Source organism: Ictalurus furcatus, chromosome 24 (genome assembly GCF_023375685.1).
Source record: "Ictalurus furcatus strain D&B chromosome 24, Billie_1.0, whole genome shotgun sequence".
NCBI classification, from domain to species: domain Eukaryota; kingdom Metazoa; phylum Chordata; class Actinopteri; order Siluriformes; family Ictaluridae; genus Ictalurus; species Ictalurus furcatus.
In genome coordinates this window covers 17,427,683-17,447,553 of record NC_071278.1, presented here as the reverse complement: position 1 = coordinate 17,447,553, position 19,871 = coordinate 17,427,683, and the positions used below count along the sequence as shown (strand labels likewise).

Genomic DNA, 19,871 nt, shown 5'->3' with positions numbered 1-19,871 from the left:
CACTGACAACTTTCATTAATTTTTCCACAGTATTCGAGAGAAAGAAATGCAAAGGGAAGGCGTTAAAAACGACGCTGATGGAACTGTTTCTCTAAACACGGGTAGAAAAAGAATTTTTAAAAACCCTCAGCAAAAACATAATCGGTTGAAAACCATGACATTACCATTTGGCAGCCTTGACCTAGCAATTATATTTTGCAGCAAAGGGAATAATAAGTAATGGAACAACAAACGATCTTATACAAACTCCAAAAGCCCTATCCAAAGATTAAGCCTGAAAATTATATTCAAAACAGCAGTCTTGTATGATCCTGGATATGAATACCACCGAACAGAGAAAATAACAACGCTAAACTGATAATCAGTTGTTAGCAGGGATTATATCATGTTAATGTTGAGCATGGACTAAAAGTAATCACAATAGAGATGAGATTAAATATACTGTCATGGAGCTAATTCTACAGCTTTTCATTACAGTGTTTCATAAAAAGGCCTAGAGCATTATACCTGGAAAGGAGTACATTTTATTTAGAAATGGAATATGACTGCAGAATAATAATCTATTATTCATGTACAATATTCTCAGTGGTGGCTTGGTTAAAAAAAAAAAAAAAAAGTGAACTTCAGCAAATCAATAAGAAGAAATGATGACTCATATCTGTGATTGCGTTATTTGATAATAAATGACTTGCTGTTAAACATTGATAGCACCGAAAAGACCTGCACTGCAGAAATGCTGGTGCTGCCAGAACTAACAGCTAAAAGAAGCTGGAATAAGTGCGAGTCTGAGATTGAGTAAAACATCATGGCATACTTATAATCTATTTACAGTTACATTTAATGTCGTGGAATGTCTGTGAAACTAGTTAGATCCTATTATCACGGCTATAAACAGTCGCTCCCTCAGCAGATGAGCTCTTTCTTCGTCTAGAGGTTAATAAGACGAATAAAATGCAGCTCGTCATACTACTGAGAAACTGCAAATGTCTCAATCCTGAAGACTTTCCCGTGCTGGAAAAGGTAAAGTCGCAGGCGCTGACACTCCTTACAGAAAACGTCGTCCAACATCGACAACTACACAAACGCCAGTGTGTGCGAGTCGTTACTATAGTATACAACACAGAGCCTTAATATTAACCTGTGACATGCATTGCTGCCACTACTGTCATAGAAAAATTCAACAATACCTTTGGATCAATCAGATTCGAGACTTAAACAGCTTGTGGTATAAGTTATTGGTAAAACATCAGCTGGTTTTCTACTATTACAATGAACCCAATATCAATATAAATATGAAAGACATCCTGTATTCTCTTTTAAAGACACCAGCACAAGCAACACTCGTAAAGTATTTTGCTAAAATGACAAACTGAAAAAAACAAAAACAACAAAACAACAACAATAATCCAATCCTATTCCTCCTATGGTATATAAATGACAGCCAGGAGAACGCTTCCATCAAAAGATGGTCCACATAAACAAACAATTCTGTGATCAACTCCAATCTATTTTAAAAATCTGCATAATAATTAAATAGCCTGAAATTGTGTGGGTAACTCAAAATTAAAAAGAAGAGAAAAATGTGTTATTATACTGTATATGCACTAATTATGTGTCCCTGGCCCTAATTTTTTCCCTTTACTTTTGGTAGAACAATTAAATGGTGCTTAAATGCAAGAGATTATTGTGTTATTTGTAACAAACCAGCATTTAATTGGGATAAAAAGGGCTTTAACAATAGACAAAAAGCTACATGCATTTATAATTTGATCTGAATATATTACTACAGAATTCTAGATGATAATTTTCTGTAATATTAAACAACAAAACATTTTTAAGTAGATTGATTTAATCCCTTTACTACAACGATCGAAATGCCTCGATATGCATACAGCATAGACTTATTGTGGAAGAACTGCATGCCAGCACGTTATAAACTCTGTCGGAAATGACTTATTTACTTATTTAAAATTACACAAAACTACAGCGAGTAGAAACAGCACGACTGTAGAGAAGTAGTCATGTTTGTCAGAGTCCAGCCTTCAACGTACATGCCATACGGCAGAGAACAAATAAATAATAAATGGGTAAATACGCTTCCCTCAGAAAGTATTGGAACAGCAAGGCCAATACTATTGTTTTCGCTAATACACTGAAGACCTTTGGGTTTGAGATCAAAAGATGGATATGAGATGATAAATCAGAATTTCAGATTTTATTTCCTGATATTTACATCTAGCTGTGTTGAACAACTTCAAACATGACACCTTCGGGGGCAGACTACGTAATTTTCAGGTGAGCAAAAGTTTAGGAACAGATAGACAATCTTAAAGTAAATAATACTTAATATTTGGTTGCATGTTCCTTGCTTACAATAACTGCATCGAGCTGGCAACCCACTGATATCACCAAAGAGTTGCATTTTTCGTGTGTGTTGCTTTTCCAGGCTTTTACTGCAGCTTCTTTCAGCTGTTGTTTATTTTTTTGGGGGGTTCTTTCTTCAGTCTCCTCTTCAGGAGGTGAAATGCTGCTCAACTTGGTTAGGGTCTGGTGATTGAGATGGCCAGTCTAAAACCTTACACTTCCCCCCCACCGATGAAGTCTTTTCTTGTGTAAATTGGCAGACAGAATGAGTTACATCAATAAAGTTTAGTGAGCCTGTTCCAGAAGCAGCCATGCAAGCCCAATCCATAACACTACATTCCTTATGCTTGACTGATGAGCTCGTATGTTTTGGATCATGAGCAGATTCATTCTTTCTCCAAACTTTGGCCTTTCCATCATTTTGGTAGAGGTTACTCTTGGTTCCAGAACTTTTGTGGCTCATCTCTGTATTTCTTTGTGAATTCCAATCTGGCGTTCTAATTCTTACTGCTCATGAGTGGTTTCCATCTTGTGGTATGGCCTTTATATTTCAGCACTTGAAGTCTTCTTCAAATGGTGGATTATGATACCTTCACCTCTGCTCTGCGGAGGTTGCTAGTGATGTCACCAACTATTGTTTTTGAGTTTCTGTCATCAACTGCTTTTGTTCTCCTTGGCCGATCTGTTCCATGTTTGGTTGTTAGTATGCCAGTGGTTTCTTTTTCTTTTTTTTTTTTTTTTACAGGAAATTACAAATTGTTGTATGAGCTATACCCAATGCTTATGAAATGGCTCTGATAGATTTTCCCTCTTTTCAAATTCGTCTCAGCCAGGAGCTGAGACGAATTTGCTGAAATATACCGAAAAGCTGCCAAGTTAATCAATCTCCAATTTATCAGTTAAGGTCAATATATTCAGCACATCCATAGTCAACATTCATAGAGGCTCAAATCCCAGGTTAGGACGCCATGCAGTTTTTCATTCATCATTAAATTATGTACAGAGAAAAGACAAGGAGAGTTACAGCAAAGGCCAGCATAACCTAATCCTCTGTCTTTCATTTAGCAAGTGTGTACCTGCCCTTCTTTTACCATATTACTACATAAATGTCAAACAGGAAAATATAATCATCCTGTTCAGAAAAAAGGGCTATGAGTGGTGCAACATGAACAAATTTAATCTTTCAGCAAATACAGCAAATGTTATGAGGCACTGAAGTTAATGAAAAAAAATCTAAAAGTGGCTTCTCTCTGGAATTAAATGAGTGGATGAAACAGAAGGCTGAATTGAATCGGAGTTCATGAATGGGTTCCTTTTCTGGCTCGGTAAAGAAGAAAAGAAAGGCAAAGAAAAGGAACAGATATGCAGACAGGTTTTATGGATGGATGGATAGATGTAATTTTGTCAGTTCTGTAAAGTGTTAGCACACAGACTGTAAGCTATAGGAACGTTATATGCCCTTAAACAACAAATCACAAAATCTATAACAAAAATATTCAAATACAATATCCGAAATATCACTTGCGCAAGAAACTGACTACAGAAATAATTAACTAACAACCTGATAATCAATTGCATATGCATGAAATTCCACGGTGGGTCTCCTTTCTATTTCTGTGTGATGACAGATCGACATTTTGTTTTTATCTTATAAACATCAAGAGAGAGAATAAAAAGAGGCTGCCTAGGGGACGGCTGTTTATAACTGCTATAACATAAGTGATAACAGAAACTAACTTGTCTTGTGGACGTTCCACAATATTAAATGTAATTAGAAACGAGAAATTAAAAAGCACACCATGTTGTTAATTAATAAATGATAAATTGTAATCCTTGCCCAATTGCTGTGTTGTAAAAAAAAGGGGGGGGAAGACACTTTGGGGCATGTGGTTAAAGGAAATTAATCCACTTCAAGGTGGTAACCGTAACTCCATTTTGCATTGGACCACATCACACCAACCAGTCATTGATTTTCCTATAACAGCACACACCACTGTATTTTATTCGTTAAATAGCAACAATTAAAAAGATTACTGAACAATAACTATTAAAGAAGACTATGCAAAAAAGCATTTTTAATGTAACCAGTTTAAGGAATAAGCATAAGAAATAAGGATTTCAAGGATTTCAGAAAGCATTTCCAATAATTGAGTCGGGCACGCACCATAATCCAATTTCTCTGTCCGTTCTCAATCACATTTCTCTGAATCTGTCCAGATTTTTCTTCAGCCTTCTTCCTTAGTACTTCTTGTTCCACCCTCACTTGCAAAGCTACTTACTCTAACCACTAAAAGTTCCTCCTGCTGTGTGAGTAACCAGTAGCTTCAGCAAAACCTATCTGCAGTATGATAATCAAGTTATTTTCACAAACTCTGTGAACATAATAAAATCTTATGAAGTTTAAAAATCTTTGTTGGGCACAGAAAAAAAAAAAGTTAGTTCATTTCCAAACAAAGAATGTACTCCAATATCTTAAATTGGAGCAAGGGAGTCTCTAGATCTTTGTACCAAGGCTTTTGCATCAAAGGCTTCAGGATCATCTGCTGACCCTTAATGACTGCAAATGCAGCTTGTGCTTTAAAACCCACACAAAGCTTATGGCTAAGAGAAGCCTTAGGCAAACCAGATGGAGACTGTATGACAATACAATCTTTGTTGTTGTTTTTTTTTAAAAGATGAACACTTCCCAAATTACTCTTTCCAGTTCTCACAAAGTTAAAAAGGCATCAAATGGCATTTATTAGAAGTTCTGACATTTATCTAATACACAAAGAAGTAATAGTAATCTTTAGTTTATTATTATTATTATTATTATTATTATTATAACAAGCCAAATCTTAGTGTTCCAATACGGCCTTGCTGATAAAGCATAAATATATGTTATCATAAGTCTCCATAGCACTACACATTCAGTATGCTATAAATCTCCCCAAACTGTTGCCATACAAAGCTGGATGCACACAAATGTCTAGAATGTATTTGTATAATGTAGCATTACAATTTCCCTTCATTGGAACTAAGAGGCTCAAACCTGTTTCCAGCATGGCAATGCCCCTGCGAGGTTGTGCACCGTAAAGACATGGCTTGCCATGGTTGGTGTTATGTTTAATGACATTGTTCTGCTGAATGTACGTACCATAAAAATATCTAAACACCCCACTAAAAAAAACAAAACAAAACAAAACAAACACATCTGCAAGCTGTGACCTGCAGCATCTAAGCTCCCTTCGCAAATAGTGCCCCCAGTGACCAAGTTAAATAGAACACACAAGAAGAGATCACAGATAAACCCTGTGAAATGCCTGCTGAAACCTGATTGGCTGATGCCAGCCATTGTTCTTTTGTGTGATAAATATCAGAACTGCTAATAAACGTTATTTTATTCGTTTGTGAGAATTTAAGTGTGCAATTTGGTAAGTGTTCTGGTTAACAAAAAGATTTTAGTCTTGCGATTATTATTAAAACTAATAATTATCTTAGCTGAAAACTGTCAGAGTTTGGGTCAGTGTCATTTTCTGTGTAACTGATAAAATACATGCACAAAGATACAGTTTATTTTGCCTTTTCTAAAGTCAGATCTTTACGTTCCAATACAAGGCTATTGAGCAGCCTTACTGATAAAAAATAAATAAATAAAGCAACATATGGTATCATAAATCTCTATAATGCTATACATTCAGTTTGCTCTAAGTCTCTGCAACATACCGAAGCTTAAGGGGGCTTGGATCTTTTACCGTGATGGTATCCAAGAAATTTTGCCCACAAAACCTACTTTGTGATTCTCCTGGCTTGGAGACTTAAGTCCTATCATTGTGTCGTCTTTAAAAAGTCAGCATCTGCTCCGCAGAATTCATGTGGCAGACTGTGCTGGTCTGCACTGCTGAAATATGAGTGTTGCTCTTGGCTTTCATCTCAATAGTAGCAGCTGATTTGTTGTGAGCTGGGGGTTTTGCTAAATTCCTTTGCTGAGATCTCATACAATCCAGCGTAGAGCTGGATAGCAGTACATGCCTGAACGCCTACACATGCCGAGAAGCTCATCCAGGCATGGCTGGATTCAGGATGACAGTGACTGTTGAGTTGAAAGAAACAAAATCACGTCCTAGACGCAAACTGAAACCAGCTTTAAACTACGAGACATCTGCGTTCGAGACATCCTTTCCTCACCTGTCCCTCCTACTGCAAACTTAGCCTTATTATTATTTTTGCACTCCAGAGATTTATCTAATTCTAACTCGGTAGGCAATTACCACCGCATCAAATTCTCCACTTGCTTCATCATCCTTCGGTAATAGTTCAAATGTGTTTCTCATTAGATGGCTGTCAAATAGAATTAGAAACTCCATTCTTTTCCTGGATGTCATGTTGGACTTCAAATTCGTTAAGCCTGATGTCAGAGGACCCCAGTGTTCAATCTCAACAGCACTGCTCACGTTTAGCTTCCTAGAAGGAGAACCGCTCTGTAACTTTAGAGAGAAGGGAGGAAATTAAATCAGCGGCTCTGGAGCCAATAATGAAAGATGCTTTATTCAGACTGTGAAAAGAACAGCAGCACGAGATCAGAATCAGTGAATTCCAATTGGACAGAGCCATGCTCTGTGCTTTTCTGTCAGCAGTACGTCAATCTAAGAGACGGCATGAGCTCCACGTATTAACTTTTTGGGCTGTGTGCGCCATTCAGGAATTGTCAATAGAGAGGGGGCTTTTCTATGAAACTGAAAGCTTCATTTTTTTTTCCTGAAATGGAACTTATCTTCTGTAAAAGCTGCAGTGGCTACACTACAGTCCATGTTAGTGGTTATCTTAACAATTCTTACAAATGTCAATCAAAATGTTTTCTTAAAAGGCATTTAAATTACTGCGGGACGGAACTATTGCTAAGGAACTGAAGAAATTCCTAAGCAAGGATTAAAGATAATTAATATTGATTTGATTATTTGTCTGGCTCATTGTCAGAATATCAGCTTGTGGTGTATTGTAAATGAATTAAAAGATAGTAATTATTTAAGAATTATTAACCAATTTCTTCCAATATAGTCAAACCCATCCACAAGCTAGTGTGAGCATGAAGGCAAAACTGATCTGAGATCTGCACATCTCTTCGAACTGCTGATCATGCAACATCACAGGGCATGCTACCTGCCTTCCTGCATATACAAGAGTTCATGGATGTGGATTATTGGCTAGCGTTGATCTGACCAATAGGAGATAACGCCATCCGTCTCACTCAGACAGCAGAGCTGATTTTGCTCTCTTGGACTCCTGACTGTGCATTGCTGTAGCATCATTGGGACTCAAACTCACAGACACGGTGTTAGGGTGTATATTTTATCCCTGAACCATTCTGAAGTCACCATGGTAACCACGGCTTTATAGTAAGGATGTAACCGAATACGAATGAATCGGAATGAACAGACCATGTGGTCTAAACAGACATAAATACAGAGATGAAAAGGAGGTGCACTCTTCATACACAAAAAAATGCTGTTTGTTTCCTGAGCTCCTGTGCCAGTCAGCTCAGACATGCTCAAGAAGATTCAATGGGGCACATTAGACAAGAAAATTATGAGACGAAAATGTATTTTCTGCGTTGAAAATGTACTTTTAAAATGTATTAGTATAATTTTTTTTGTATTAAACCGTGTTTACCCCTACAAACACATACCCTCAAAGGCGGGACTGCATCATCTGAGTGGATGGGATGGACTATACACACATATATATATACACACGCACACACACACACACACATATATATATATATATATATATATATATATATATATATATATATATATATATATGCATGCTGCAGTAGTTTCCGTATTCACAAGTTTGTTAGCATTAAAGTGTTGTGGGGTTTACTATTATACTGAATAAGTCTTAAATAAGTGTACTAACAGTGACCTATGAAAGTATTTAAAAAAAAAAAATAGTCAGGGGATTAAAAAAAGGACATTCTGCATCACACTCATTTTTACTGACTGCAACGTGATAGACCTTCCCCCTGAATGTTAGCCTTTGGCGATGTAATATTAAAGATCAGAAACATACAATGACAACACTCATTTGTAAACCTACAAACGCACTCTCTCTCTTTATATATATATATATATATATATATATATATATATATATATATGAGAGGGAGAGAGAGAGGGAGCGTGTTTCTCTAAACCAAAAAACACACATTGTTTGCACAGTGATTCACTGCACAGCAGGTTGTGATGTTACACTGCATCACAACAGAGTTAATCAATAGACAGCAGTGAACCCAGAGGAGCTCCCTAAACCACCCACAGACTGGAACCACTAGCTGCATGATGTGCTAGATACACACGCACACACCATATATTAATTGGAGGAGTGCACTGTAGGACTGAATTTCAGAGAATGGCAGAATTACATAAGAAAACTTTTGTGTTTATATACACATTCACCCGTGTATGTTTTAAGCTCCAAACAGCTCTCACTGCAAGCGCTGTTATAAAATTGTTTTCATGAAGGGTGCCAAAAATTCTGTAGATTTGATTATGTCAGTCAAACTCAATGATCTCCTTAAGATAAAAACCATGCAGACGAGGGGAACAGGATGATTAAGAGCGAGGGAAAAGTTTCCAGAGACTGAGACTTTATCTTAGGTGATGAATGATTTATGGAGCCGAACAGAAATAGCTGCGTGTGTGTGTGTGTGTGTGTGTGTGTGTGGGAGGATGGACTAAACGCTTCGTCTCCGAAACATTTTTCCCTTTCGATTCCAAAAAAACGAAAAGGCTAGCCCTGCCTTTTCTAGGGAACCGCATAAGGAGATCCACTGGGAGGTTCAGTCGTAATGGCTATAATGCCCTAAAAAGCATTTAATTCTGCAGAACATTGTAAAAGACCCTCAGCTTTATGTTCTCGTCTACCACCTTGCAACATTAAGCCTGTGTTAGTGGCCAGGTCGATCTGGCTGAGTGTTCACATGGGAAAAGCTCGCCAGCTCTTATCTTAAAGTCGCTACCGGTGGCAATTACATGTGATATAATGGCTGGCAGCATATACTGCTGTAGATGTGCAGACAGGGCAGCTGTAGTGGGAATACACTGTTTTTTTTTTTTTTAAAGAGGGATATGCTGTTACTGAGCTGCAACAGCTGCCCCTTACAGCTGACCTGAAGCTTGAAAAATCATAGGTTCACAAGAGCTTTCACAGAGTTTCTAATGTATTTCATAAATATCAATAATGCAACAGTGCATTTACTACAATAGGCTCAGCTGATGGAGCTTTATCATCTTCCTTGGCTGTCCTTTCAGTAGTTATGCAGTTGACCTGACCTTTGTTTCAAAGATTTGATGCCCAAGAAACTTCCACAACTGCTAAAAATTTTTTTTTTACTCTACACGGATGTCTGGATTGTGGATCTTTCCATTTCCCAAGTGCCTCATAGCCATGTTAGCTAGCCAGCACTGTTGTGGGATAGCTCAAAAGGGAGCAAGTATTGCTAATCAAAGATTAGTTAGCAGTTAGGAACCTATTTTAGCATTTATGAACATGTTTCCTCTTGATGAAACTCTCTGGGATGTTTCACCCACACAAACGTCTATAGTCTATAGTCTGAAAAAGTACAATTATAGCATTGTTTCTCAAACATAATTCCTTTCAAGCCTCTGCCAAAACTCTCCTCGACCATCTGCTCAATTAAACTGCAGTGGCACTACTTGTGTAGGATGTGCTCATTTTTCACAACAGGGATAGAGGCAGACTGACCTGCTGTTACATCCGTAAAAACTCTAAATCACCCAATAACTCACTACTGTTTTTATTTTCTCTCAATGGCGTGATGGCCCTGAAGTCACATTCACACACAGCAAAGCTCAAGGTAACGACTGCAGCCAAGATTCTCAGACAGGACTTTTGATGAATTTGTGCAGACCAACTTCCCAGACCAGACATCGGAGACTGCTGTTCATAAACTAAACGAGGCTGTGTCACCGTGTTAATTCTGGTCTCAGCAAATCATTCATTTTCCTGATCAGGCTTGAGGTGGATACATTTTCACACATATACAGTATATGCGCAAAGTCAACGTTCCACCGAAAGAAACAATGTCAAATCATTTCTTCATGAATGATGCTGGTCAAGCAAGAGAGACGAATGTGTTTGTCAAATATTTTTTGTAAAAATGTAAATAACCTCTGCTGAAACTGGGACGGCAGGGAAGAGGAAGCTAGAGAAAAGACCGCTCTCTCAATACAGAGAAAATCCTAATACAATATTATGAAATAATGCAATATTACAATTATGAGGAACCAAAAGCAACACAAATTTTTGAACGGATGTCATTTTGATAGTTTTCCACGATGTATTTTACAATGCATAATTTGCTAACTTCTGTTACTTGTGGTAATAAAGAAACATCTGCGAACCCTAACGCACTACATTATTCATTCATTCACCTTCAGTAACCATAGTTCATGATTAAAGCGTGGACTCCCTGCACCACTAAGCTGTCGCACACTAAATTACTTAAATGAATAAAATTTTTTTTGTCTTTTTGATCTATATTTTTCCATCCAGGTATAAATTTGTTAACAATCCTGTACATAGTAGCCTGAGTATTTCGTGCTAATTGATACACATTTGTCCTGACAATAGCTGTGTTTACATGCTGCCTAATAATCTGTTAATAATCAGCCTAATACATCAACTGGAATAAAAATGTTCAAGTAAACACCTCAGTTGGAATAGAGTAAACCAACTGAGGCCAATCTGAGCAAAATGTCTATCCCATTGAACAAGGTGGGTATTCCTTTTAATAATCTATTAAACAGCTAAATAAAAGCCATGAAAACATTTGTGTCTAAATACTTGAATCATGTTACAGTTTCTCATCTATTCAAAATAATAATAACGGATAGGCACTAGGACGGGCATCAAACTAATGTCCTGTGGTAGATGGGAACTGACTTTGATAAAGTTCAGCTTGTAGTACTCACCAGACATTCAATAGGAATGCAGAACATTTGGTTTAAAAAAAAAAGGGGCGGGGCACAGACACCTATATTTCCCAAAATGGCCTTTAACTTTGGTAAAAACCTTATACTGATGAATAACGTGGATTTTATGTCATCTTCAACAAATACAGCATCCTTAATCCAGCTCGTGAATGTGATACAGTGAGCAACTTTAGTGTGGCCCTAAACGCTTCTTCTCAGAAGCGTCCATCTAATAATGACATCTGTATGAGGTTTTGCTGAGATAAAAATGATTTAAAACTCATTAATATCTCAAGCAGTACGAGTATAAAAAGCTCTATGCACTGACTGGAAGTGATTCTTGTTGTTATAATAACAATGATGCTAAACTTTGGCTCAGATTACATGTAATAGGTCCGGTTTAGGATACAAGATCATTGGTATTCTGCAACTGGAATGAATTCATTTGGATTGATGAAAATTTCTGCATGTAAACACAGATTTAACATATTATACTACACTGCAAAAAATGCCACCTTAACAAGGAAAAACATCCTGAACATGGGCAAATTTATCAAATATTTCTTAATATGGGATTACTATCAATTAAATAGAAGATTATTCATCCAGTTTTTTAGATGTTTTTATATTTCCAGCTTTAAATTGTTTTATTCTTTTGGCAGATAATTTTTAGCCTGTTTCTTAAAATAAATGTTTAAAATGTTACATATATATATATAAAAAAAAAGATCTGCCAAGAGATCGAAATTCATAAAAATGTCTAAAAATAGGTTTAATAAAAGAAATAATATTTGGTTTACTGTAATCTTATAATAGGAACCACTAGAAAGATTTGATTATGGTCATTTATTACATGCGAAACCTTTCCATAAACATAAACGTATACAAAACATCCAGGGTACTGAAAACCACATCCAACATCTCAACAGACCCGAAAAGCTTTACGCAGAAGGAAAACAGCAGAGAGCGAGAGAGTCCAGCAGTGATCTGGTTGATAATTTGTGAAAATGAGGACGCCAATGTGGGCAGTGCAGCGTAATTCTTTCTGACTCGACATAACCATAGACACCCCCACACAGCTCGGTGGCGAGGAGAGCCCTCTGCGAAAATGAATTATTGGTCTGGTTGCTTGCTGTGGCAGCATGTTCAATAAGGTGAAAACCATGAAACCTACAGCTGAAAGCATTCAATCATTCACTGCTTCTGCTGAAACAAATCCAATGTGTCAAACTGGCTGCCTTAAGCTTCTGGCTTAGTCATGGATCCTTGTTGATTCCATAGCTGTAATGATTTGTCTAACTTCTCGGTTTGTTTCTCTAGTGGTGTTTAACCTCATACCTACTTCACAAATTAAATTCTTTATTTATAGAGGGAATAAATAAACCCACTGAGAGCAAGATCGCATGCACTCTAAAAAAAAAAAAAATAATAATAATATACAAAAATATAAATTCAAATAAGCTGAAATTATCTGTAGTAATAAAAGCACATTGATTTTACACAGGAAATTAAATAAAACAACAACAACAACAACAAAAAAAAGACTAATGAAATAAAAGCAAATGGCTCTCGGTTTTAAACGGACTAATTGCAAAAAAATGCATATTTTATCACTCAAATAAAAGTGCAAACTAAAGAGGCACTGACAACATGATAAAAATATGAAAACTGTAATGCGTTTAACTTCTGTAACGTGATGCATCTGAGTGAAGCAAGATAGTCAGACGGGAAAAATGGCTGGACTTTGGTTTTATCCACCGAGATTTGTCTGGATTACATATCAGATAGACCGACATCTTAAGAAGGAGAGAAGGGAAAAGAAACGCTTTTACAGTAGAGAAATTTCTACAGGTTTAATCGCAGTAATAATTTAGTAACAGTTCGAGTTGTTGCTGCTTTTGCATCTTTTCTGTACCTTTGATGAATATTAATATTCATTCATATAATAATGTTGTTATTTTTTCTTCTGGGAAACACGTAAATATCTTATGTAGCTTCTGAGGGGCAGTACTAAATGGAAAAAAAAAAAAGGGGATCTTTAAACAAAATAATAATTTACACCAATGATCCTGTTCAAAAGTTTACACCCCTCTGGCTCTTTAATTTAGTGTGTTGCCTTGCTGAGCATCAGTGAATGTTTGCACCTTTTTGTAATAGTTTCAGGATCATTTTAAAGTGTTGGTTTGAAACTTATATAGATTGTTACCTTTCTTTGGCACTATATGACCCGGTCTAATGATAATGACTAGACCACACAAGAAGAAATATAACCCATGTCTCTGAGCCTGATCAGAAATTCAGTTTTCTTACCAAAGAAAATGAAACAAGCTGAAGGTTCAGCTTGAGTGGAGATTGTTCCAGTGAAACCCAACCTCAATCAGTGTTCGGACTAGAGAGCATGTGAGGTGGCCTAATGAGGGGCCCTAATGGGGGCCACAATGGAAAGCACAGGACACGGAACGAAAAAAAGCAGGGCTATTTAAGTGTGCATGGCTGCGATTAATTCACCTGGGGCTTCTGGCTGACAGCTAGGGGTCATGAGATGATAGAGAATGATGATGGATTATGGCCGACTGGGCTTAATGCACACTACCATTTCCACTCAGTTTCACAGTCACGCTTTTATATATTTATATATGGAATGGAGAGCGAGGCAGGGAGAGTGAGAGAGTAAGGAAAGAGAAGAATTAAACAAGGAAATGACGCTGAAGAAAACAGAAGATGGATCATAACAGACAGGCTACAGGCACAAATGAGTAGAAAGCCAGGGTAGAAGGAGAAATAAATAGACAGAGAAAAATGGAGGTATATTTTAGGATTATTTATATTTTTTTTTACCATGTCTATGAGACTCTCTTGGATGCGGTTGAGTGTCGTCCTCAGTCTACTGCTAATCAGCCCCAGTCCGGATGATTCATACTGCAGCAAAGAGACAAGAACACCACCACACACAGTCAGAGAGATGGTCCCTAGTCATTACTTTTCTACAACACACACACACACACACACACGCACGCACGCACGCACACGCGCAATTACAAATGCAAATGCAATTACAACAATTAGAGCACCAAGTCCACTCACATGCAATACGGATACAGAGATATTATGAACTCTATCTCATGACTAATCACCACAACACAAACAGTTTTACTCAGATCATGGACAGTATGTGCATGGATTTGTAGGTCAGCATGTAGCCAACACTGATGGTTGAACTGCAGTGAGCTATGATCTGCAAAACCAAAACTAAAACTGTCCACAGCCTGATTGCAAACATCACTCCCAGTACTATGGGAACAAAGTAGGGGAAAACTCGAGGTATTTTGGAAATTTATGGGAGCCACACAAACCACATTTAAGAAGAACCATTTTCAAATCCAACACAGAGAACAAAACACAGACAGGAACAAAAGTCGATTTATTGTTTTTGCCTGCCAAATGGAACCGTTTTTACCGCAAGATTTGTTTCATTATGGACTACTCGTTCTTTCGCTGTGTCCTCACTGCTCAAACCGAAGACATTAACACTCTTTAAAGCGGACAGACAAAACAAAATGGGACATAAATCTCACTTTGCTATCATCTTTGGCTGCTAAATGTTCTCAATTCTTACATGTTTATACTATCAGACAGATCATCTGCACAACACTTGAGCAAACGCTGAGGCTCAAACAACTTTAATGCGTGTAGTAACAGTAACAGTGTAGTAATCCAACTGCTTTGATCCTGGCTGCAGTTAACCAAACTACGACCAAACTACACAGCTCATTTTCAAAGTCAGGCTTTCAGTAATTTAACATAGCAATGAGAACTGCTTAAATATAAACCGCAGTTTAATCTAACAAACAAACAAATAAATTAGTAAGCAACTCATGAATACATGATTTTCGAAGTCTCAGAATCACTGTATTGCTCGCACTACATGATTTAAAATCACTTAGCATCAGTTGTTTTGCTTCAGGAATTGTGGCTTGTTTAGTTTTGATGTTTTCTTGTAATTAACAAGCATTTGAATCCGACCTGCCAAATAATTTTTTTTTTAATAGAAGCATTATTATCGTGTTTACAATTTTTGTAGAGAGAAAGATAAACTGGATTCAGGGATCTGCTGCGCGTGAGAGCCGATGACTCTCATTATTGTTTTTTTTTTCTGTTTGTGGTAGAGGTGCTCACATTTCAAGATTCATCAACAAGAACGTCGGACTTGCATGAAAATTTCGAAGCCTCAGCACTCACGTCGTAAAATCGCATCACTGAACTGTTCACACTACACGTGCGGTCGCTGTGGCAAATCATGAATAGTCCAAATAAATCTACGTAAATAAAAAAAAAAAAGTATGATTAAGTGTAGAATAAATATGCTGAAAAGAAAAAAAAAAAAATAAACAAATGTGTCTAAATAAATAAATAAGCTGAAATAAATCAGAAATAAACAACCGAATAAATGACTGAATGAATGAATTAACAAGGAAAGAAAAAAAAAAAGAAAGTCTACAAAGTCCGAACAAACGAGTGCCGATTAAATTAGTTGAAATAAGTAAGTAACAGAACAAAATCAATATCAAATAATTAATAAATAAATAAATAGGTTTAAACGAACAAAGAAATGTGTCAAATAAATATGGTAAATAAGTCTAAACAAACAAACAAACAAACAAATAAATCAATCAATCGTACACATGCACACCATGAAGTGTGTCTGATTTAAGATGGAGACACTGACAGGTGGTCACACTGCACTCTTACCCAGCAGCCCAGTCTTGGAGCGGCCGGACAGCTGCCTGAGGTGGGTGTGGATGGAGACGGAGCATGCTTAAAGAAAAAATAATAATAATTGGACGGAAAAAAAAATAATAAAAAATCCAAACCCAAAAGCAATTCCAAAGAAATGTTAAACCACATTCAAAGGTCAGTTCTTTTGAATCACATACAAAAAGACGTGAAAGATGTCCTGGGTTTTTAATACAGCTACTAAAATTAACTACCACTACAGCATACAAAGAAAACTAGTCTTTTCTATTTTAACACCGAATAGTGGATGTCAGGTGGTCAATTATAGCACAGACTTCACTTAATACTTCAATTAACACACTGAAAAAGAGCCATTCGTTACTGAGACAGCTGCTCGAACAGTAGTGTTGGAATGACTCTGCTCAGCTTGGTGCTCTGCCTGACTACGAGGTCCTTCATCACCCCAGAGGTGATCCATTTTTCCCAGCGTGTCAGTGTTTCTCCATATCTTTCTCGTCCCCATTTCTTCCACTCAATGCCTCGGGGGCAAGTTATTAACTTTAAACATGCAATCTTCAGTGCTGAGCTTGATGCGATGTCGTGCGGCACAGCCGGCTTTGTGATGGTGTACGAACGAATATTACCGAGACTCATTTCTCAAGGAAGTCATACTCTGAATGTTGTATGTGTTTAGAGTCAGTTATGGGTCACAGCAGGCGTGTATGTGTAGAACAGTTTCCCAGTTTCAGATGCCTGTTAAATGTTCAGGATTTAGCTAGTGCTGCTGAAGTGTTGAAAGTTGTGTTCTTCACTGGCATCCAAGATCTACTCTGTAATGAAATTCTGAGTTTCAACTTCTTCAGTCTGCATGTTGGTCTAGTTTTACTTTGGTTAACAATTCCTCCAGTACATTACCCACACTTCTGTTTGACTACCTGGCGCCAGAGGGAATTCATCTACTGATGCATTAGCGCTTTAATCATTTAGTCTACCCATCTCTCTCACCTCCTCAGCTGTACAGTTTCTGAACCTTCGACATTCTAGCTAAAACTGCCATCAACACCGTCATGCTAGCTATCTTGTAGATCACAAAATTTGTTGATAAGCTGCAATGCATTCTGGAACTCGGGGTCCGATTTTTGCACCGACGTCTCCACTGATTCCACGTTGGAATTCTCATTAATGCGACACCGAACACTGCTGAGAAACGTTCTTTTTTTTCCTTCAATTAAACAACATTTTAATAGTGCTAGAAAATGTCCTCCTGTGATGTCATCACAGCATAAAATAGCTAACTTTAAAAAAAAAAAAAAAAAACCGCAACCCCAACTAACAGATTAGCAAACAACGTACGATCACAAATATTTCAGTGTAAACATTTCATTTGTGGCGTTTTCCTTTAATGCGCCACTCCCATCTGGGGACACAAACTGATCTCCGGAGACATCTTGTTCAATGTCATAGCTAAGGAGTCCGAAAAAAAAACGTATAAACGCTAACTTTTAACTAACTAACGTTTTATATGAATAATTTCAGGTGAATTATTAAATCTGGGAGCAGGACATCACGTCGAAATGAATCACTCTGAACAGTAACGTCTCTCAGAATACAAAAATGTGAATGGATACTCTGGGAGGTACAAGGACGAATTTCGTGTAAAAAAAAAAAAAAAAAAAAAAAAAGATTTTCCCTTTAAAAAGTTAAACAGATTTCAAGACACTGACATCCAACTCCCACTTCAATATCCCTGCCATGTCACATGACGCTCAATTCGCTCTGACAATAATAGCGGTAATTATGTTCTGGAGTGCACCCACGGGAAGACGATCGACTGGTGTGACAGATTCATAAACATGAAATTATATTCTCATATGCACCATGGAAACAAAAAAACGACATAAAAAATTGCACTTTGTCTGTACGTAACTGCTGAATAATTCATGATCAGAGCGCAGAAGATATATTATACTGTATACTAACTATATTTAACATGTAGACAGCTCAACCGGTCATACCATGTCGTTCCGGCCGAAGAAGGTGTACACGGAGTACAGGTAGTAGTCGAACAGCTGTGACACGCAGTGGATGACGTCGAAGGCGATGGGTTTTAAAATGTTCATCATCTGCATGTATTTGCCTGCCAAAGACAATAACACAATAGTCAGTACCAGAGTCTATTAAAGCTAGGTGGAAACGCTAATAAGAATTCATCCATTATTTAAAAAGCAGTGAGGAATTTATCATTCTAGTAGTTATCAGTTCAAGGTATGATAAACTGCTACAACATATAGCTAGGTATTATGTAGAATCAGTTACATTAAATATATAAACAAACACTCACCATGTCTTTTATTAGGAACACCCGTACAACTGCACATTCGTGCGGTTATCTAATCAGCCAATCATGTGGCAGCAGAACAACAATACATAAAATCACGCAGATATAGGTCAAGAGCTTCAGGTAATGTTCATATCAAACATCATGGGGAAAATGTTTGATCTCTGTGACTTGAATCTCGTGGCATGGGTCGGTTTGAGTATTTCAGAAAATGCTGATCTCCTGGGGATTTCACACACACAACAGTCTCTAGAGTTTACAGAGAATGGTGCGCAAAACAAAAAACATCCTGTGTGCAGAGGGTCTGCAGGCTGAACCACCTTGTTTCTGAGAGAAATTAGAGGAGAATGATCAGGCTGGTCTGAGATGACAGGAAGTCTATAGTACTTAAATAATCACTGTTTACAGCGATTGTGAGCAGAAAAGCATCTCAGAACACACAACACATCGAACCTTGAGGTGGGTGGACTACTAGAGCAGAAGACCACATCACGTTTCACTCCTGTCAGCCTTAAATCTTCAACTGTCCGGTTGGAGTGAGTCTGGAAGTCAGGACTGGAACCTGATGTGGTCCTTCTGCTCTAGAAGCCCATCCACCTCAAGGTTTGAGGTTTTGTGCATGCTGAGAAGCTTTTCTGTTCACCACGGTAAAAAGAGTGATTATTTGAGTTACTATAGACTTCCTGAGCTCTTAATTCAACAAGGCATTTCCACCCACATAACTGTCGCTCCTTCTGAAATACTCAAACCAGCCCTTCTGGTACCAACATCCATGCTGTGATCAAAGTCACAGAGATCACACTGTTTCTTCATTCTGATGTGTGACGTGAACGTTACCAGAAACACTTCACCTGTATCTGATGATTTTACGCATTGTACTGCTGCCACACGATTGGCTGATTAGATAACCGCATGAATGTGCAGGTGTACCTAACAAAGTGGACGGTGAGTGTATATAAAGCAATAAAATCGGCTTCTGTTTGACAGTTAAGAAGCACCGTGACAGGCGGTTTAATGTTTCATCTGGTTCTACTGTAAATAAGCTTCTACAGCAATCATTTTACGAATTCGAGAAACGTGCACTAGTCAATCATAATAAGATGGAATGTTTAAGGTGGATTAGTCATTATTGGTTGGACATCGACAGTTCCATGCACCCTGATGCAGAGCAAATGAATTTAGGGGGGGGAAAAAAATAAAGCTTACATATGAAATGCAAGATAGTAATATAGTTAGGATTGAATAAGGACTGATGAATATTAAGAAAAATCGCTCCATGTTTATGCCTAGGAAAGGCTTTTTTTTGTATTCGTGATTCAACGAGAGATTTCCTTCATCTCATAAACAACGGAACAAAATCCAACATGATTAAGAGGAAAATGTCAGGGGTATTTTTTTTGTGTAATAAAATTCTTCTACTGACGCAAAAACTGTTTATTATTTGCAGTGTAACTGTC

The 19,871-nt window shown here is 37.4% G+C and overlaps 1 protein-coding gene across 2 annotated transcripts in view; it reads right to left on the bottom strand.

Moving 5' to 3' along the window:
• vps50 (VPS50 EARP/GARPII complex subunit) overlaps positions 1–19,871 on the bottom strand; it is a 152,075-nt gene that overhangs the window by 25,046 nt on the left and 107,158 nt on the right. For both annotated transcript variants that reach the window (XM_053613102.1, XM_053613103.1), the window contains exons 21-22: positions 18,092–18,213; positions 14,181–14,261 (exon numbers count right to left, since the gene is read on the bottom strand). In XM_053613102.1, coding sequence (XP_053469077.1) covers positions 14,181–14,261; positions 18,092–18,213 — 203 coding nt within the window. The remainder of the gene's footprint in view (positions 1–14,180; positions 14,262–18,091; positions 18,214–19,871) is intronic.